General features: G+C 59.5%; 1 protein-coding gene across 1 annotated transcript in view; it reads left to right on the forward strand.

The window, feature by feature from the left end:
• LOC103604576 overlaps positions 1-4,217 on the forward strand; it is a 45,230-nt gene that overhangs the window by 14,522 nt on the left and 26,491 nt on the right. The window contains exons 10-11 of the mRNA XM_008589149.1: positions 964-1,095; positions 1,382-1,561. Of these exons, the coding sequence (XP_008587371.1) occupies positions 964-1,095; positions 1,382-1,561 (312 nt within the window). The remainder of the gene's footprint in view (positions 1-963; positions 1,096-1,381; positions 1,562-4,217) is intronic.

Here is a 4,217-nt window from a genome sequence, read left to right on the forward strand (position 1 = left end):
GGGCAGGCGGGTCTAGACCCTTGCAGTCCTAGCAGAAGGCTGGACTCCTTTTCCAGAGTCTTCCAGCCGATCTGGCATTAACGCTTATGTACCTTGTAAGAGAATCCATGGTGGATATCTGGGCTCTGATGCAGGCACCAGGGGGAGGGGACAGTTTTAGGGTCCAGAGATGTTCAGTGACAAGGTGACTGTGGGGGAGACCAAGGTCTGCCTGCTGTCCCCCTATTGCAGGGCAAAGGCACAGCACGTGCAAGGGCACAGAGGCATGTGGTGTGTCTCCCTGGGGATCTGGGGTGATTCTGGATGCCTGGAGAGAAAACTGTGGACTGGGGCACTCCTGGGAAGAGCCCTCCAGAGACTGGGGATGCAGCTGGAGGGTGCCAGTCACTAGGCAAGCTGTTGGCAGCAGTGAGGCACCAGCAGGCTGGCGCGGGCCCACTGTGCCTCGAGGCTGGCGCTGCGGATGAGGGGTCATGGTCTCTGCCCTCCAGGAGTGTCTGTGGCAGCGTGGGTGAGGGGTGTTGAGGGATGCTAGGTAAATAGAGGCTGTGCCACGCTGCTTCATACATTCCACACCTGTGTCCCTGTCCCTGATGAGAGGGGTGCCGGGGCCAGGCCTCGTGCTCCAGATAGTGCACTGGTGGGTGACCTGCTCGCTCAGGGGAGCGGTGCTGGTGCTGCGCCTCCTCCCACCATGGGCCGATGACAAACAGTGTGCTCCTCCCGTCACATAGCGCGGATCTGAGGCATTTGGTGGCTGACTGGGTGTGTGTGCTGGTGTGCGGTGGGGGGGTGGCTAAGGATGAAGTCCAGGATTGGGCTTGGCCCTCAGCGTTCAGAAGGTCACAAAGCCATGGGTGTGGCTGCAGAGAGCCTGGGGGTTGTGGAGCCAGGTCTGGAGCTGGTGTCCCCTCGTAGGGCACGGCCCAGGGCTTGAACCACACCCTGCCCCGCCCCCAACAGGTACTGGAACTCCTTGAGGAACCTGGTGGTGTCTCTGCTCAACTCCATGAAGTCCATCATCAGCCTCCTCTTCCTGCTCTTCCTGTTCATTGTGGTCTTCGCTCTGCTGGGGATGCAGCTGTTTGGGGGACAGTAAGTGGGCCCAGAAGCGGGGAGTCCAGCGCTGGTGCCCACCAGGAGGCAGAGCTCAGAGCACTGTCCCTCCCCGGAAGCCCTCGGGGGCGGGTGGTGCTGAGGAAGCAGCCTGTCGCAGCCCCATCGTGGCTCACTCGCAGCCCCTCCGCGGCCCAACCACTCGCAGCCCACTCGCAGCGCATTAGCAGCCCGCAGCGAGCATGTGTGTGCTCCATGCGTGCTCCCGCTCAGTCTCCCTGCTCCCCTGGGGCCGCCTCCGCCCAAAGTTGCTTGTTTTCCTCAGGTTCAACTTTAAAGACGAGACTCCGACAACCAACTTTGACACCTTCCCTGCTGCCATCCTCACCGTCTTCCAGGTAGGGCTCCCAGCTGGCTCCACTCCCCGCTGCCCCTGCAGCCCCCGGACAGTGGACGGTTCACACAGAACCTCCCGTGACCCAGAAGAGAAGCACAGGAGCCTCCCGTGTGCATGTGCGGGGCTCCCAGGAGCCTGGCCGGGATGGCGAGGGAAGCTGGGTGCTGTGACCCTGTCCTGAGGAGCAAGGGCTGCTTCCTGGGGACCCAAGTGTCCAGCAGCCACTGGGCTTCAGCCACCAGTTTCTCTCTCGGACCCTGGGACCTGGAATCACTTCGTCTTTTATCCTGTGAGAGTGAAAAGACAAAGCACTCCTTAAACTTCTCCCTCTAGTGTGTCAGGCTCCCGGGGCCCCTCAGTTCTCCTTCGTGTGTAGAAATCTGCCCATGACAGCTCCTTGGGACGCTGAGGCCGTGGGCCCGTCTTCTGTAGGACGGGGCCCTGTCGGCGCGGGCAGCCTCTGCCCCCTGGAGGGCTTCCTCTTCCAGATGCTCTTGGTCGAGCACCTTCCCTGTTCACGGGGCTGTGGCTCCCAAGTGCCACCCATGACTGGCCTCGCTGACAAGATAATGCATTTCTGTCCTGCGAAACCCACTTGGATGCCGTGTCTGAGAACAAGCACCAGGATGACTCTTTGGGAGGCCTGACAGGCCGTATGTGCCCCCAGCTAGGGGCTCAGTTTAAGCCCCTGGACTTGGGGGCTGCCGACCCGACCCCTGACCAAAGCTGGAGCCCACGACACGTGTGAGAAATGGGACCTTTGGGCCCCTGCTCTCAAAGGGAGGGAGACTTTCTAACGACTGTTCAAACCAAGCCATTTGCTCCAAATGACATGTGCCCACACCCTTCTGTGACTGTCCCTTCTCACGTGTTCGCACTCCCTCCCTGTCTCCCTGGGCCGCAGCCCTGTGGCCCCTCGGCTCCCGGTCACAGCCATGCTCTTCCCCCAGATGCACTCATCCTCTGAGCCTGTCAGGACCTGGTGCTGTGCTTGTCCCTTCCTCCTCTCTGGCCTCAAATGGAGTCACTCTGTGTCATTCGCTCCGATTCCTTAAGTATGGGGGTGACTGTAGCCTCCTCTGTTCTCCCTTTCCCTGATGGACGCCTTGAAAACTTTGGCTCGCTTACTTTGGCCGTGACTTCCAAAATTTGGTCTCCCAAATGTTTTGAGCACTTCGTGGGAGACAGTCTCTGGGGACGAAGGTGAGTGGTTTCCAAGCTGGGGGCCTCCAGCAGAGGGCGGCCACAGCCTTTCCTGGTGAGCGTGGCCTGCTCAGCGATGGGACGCATCTTCTTCCCATGGGGTCATGGGATCAGGGTCGCCCAGTAGGGCCTTGAATGCCAGGCAGGAGACATTGGGAGGAGCGTGTTCCAAGCAAAGCCGTGAGAATGGTGAGGGCGGTCTGGGTGGCAAGAGGGCAGGTGTGCGGTGCGGGGCTCTAGGGCTGGCGGGGCCGGGGTGGGTGGCCTTACGTGGCAGGACGAGACGCTTCCCCAGCGGAAATCCTCCCAGGGGTTCCCAAGCAGGGAGGTGAGTGACTGAGGGTCAGACGCTGCTACGTTGTGTTTGTTCCAGGGAAGGGCCTGAGCTCGGTGAGAGCAAGAAGAGGTCAAAGTTAGGAGAAGCAGTGTGTTTCCTTCTGAGCAGATGATGCTCTGGTTTGACCTTATATCCCCTCTGCTCTGAACACAGCAATAAGATAAAAAATACAATTAGAAATTAAAAGGACCTAGCCAAGCAAAAGCCAAAATCTCTGTGGACTAGAAGTGGAACAGAAACCCGCAGTGGCGAGAGACGGCAGAGACAGGCCCGGGCACGGTCTGGGAAGCGGCGGCGTGCTGGCCTTTGAGCGCCACGGGCGTCAGAAGCGTGCACCGTGAGTGCTGGGGAGGGCCCCACGGCCCCTTGAAGGAGGCTGAGAAGAGCCAAGGGCTGTCATGGCTGGAAGAGGCCGAGAAGGTCGCAAGGGCAGGACCAGGGCAGACGGCTGGTCAGGCCAGGCCTGCGATTCCCCCTGGGATGACCCTGAACCGGGAGTCTGAGGTCCCAGGGCGGGAGTGGGGACAGGGAGGGCATGTGACGAGGGAGAAGACACTTCGACTTTGCCCTGGTGACGCTGTAACTAAAACACAGTGAAAAGTGACACGCAGAAGAGGACTGACAACATCCCCGGTCAGAGGTGAGGTCACTCCCAAAGGAGAGGAGGTGACAGCACAAATGCAGATGGCTTCACAGCCTCAAAGGGGTACAGGGAGAACCCGTAAAAACACAACATTATGAGAAAAGGCACCCAAGAGAGGTGAGTTGGAAGACATGGAGGGGCTGAGCCAGCTGCGCCGTGCAGGCGAAGCCACGGGACACACTGCCGAGAAGGTGGGCGCAGGCCAGGGCGGGTGTCTCAGACGTGCCGTGCAGAAGTGGGAGGCCGGTGTCCTCCCAGAACGAGTCCTAGAGATGCGCACTCAGAGGGCCGAGCAGGAGGACCAGAAATAACCTCCAGACCTAGACACACTGGAATAAAGAGAGAATCTTAAAAGCCACCCTAGAAAGAAAGATTTCCTATGACGGAATGACACGAACTCTGACAACAGACTTGTCACAAGCAACACATGCCAGAAGGTCATGGAAAAGTAACTCTGACATACAGGGGCACAGTTAAGGTCAGCCTAGAGTTCTGCGTCCAGAGCTGCAACTCCAGCGTGAGGGTGGAACTGGAGGCACTTGCAGGTGTAAGTACGAGCGGAGTCACCAGTCCCCAGATCA

Source organism: Galeopterus variegatus, unplaced genomic scaffold, assembly GCF_000696425.1.
Source record: "Galeopterus variegatus unplaced genomic scaffold, G_variegatus-3.0.2 Scaffold5251, whole genome shotgun sequence".
Classification (NCBI taxonomy): Eukaryota; Metazoa; Chordata; class Mammalia; order Dermoptera; family Cynocephalidae; genus Galeopterus; species Galeopterus variegatus.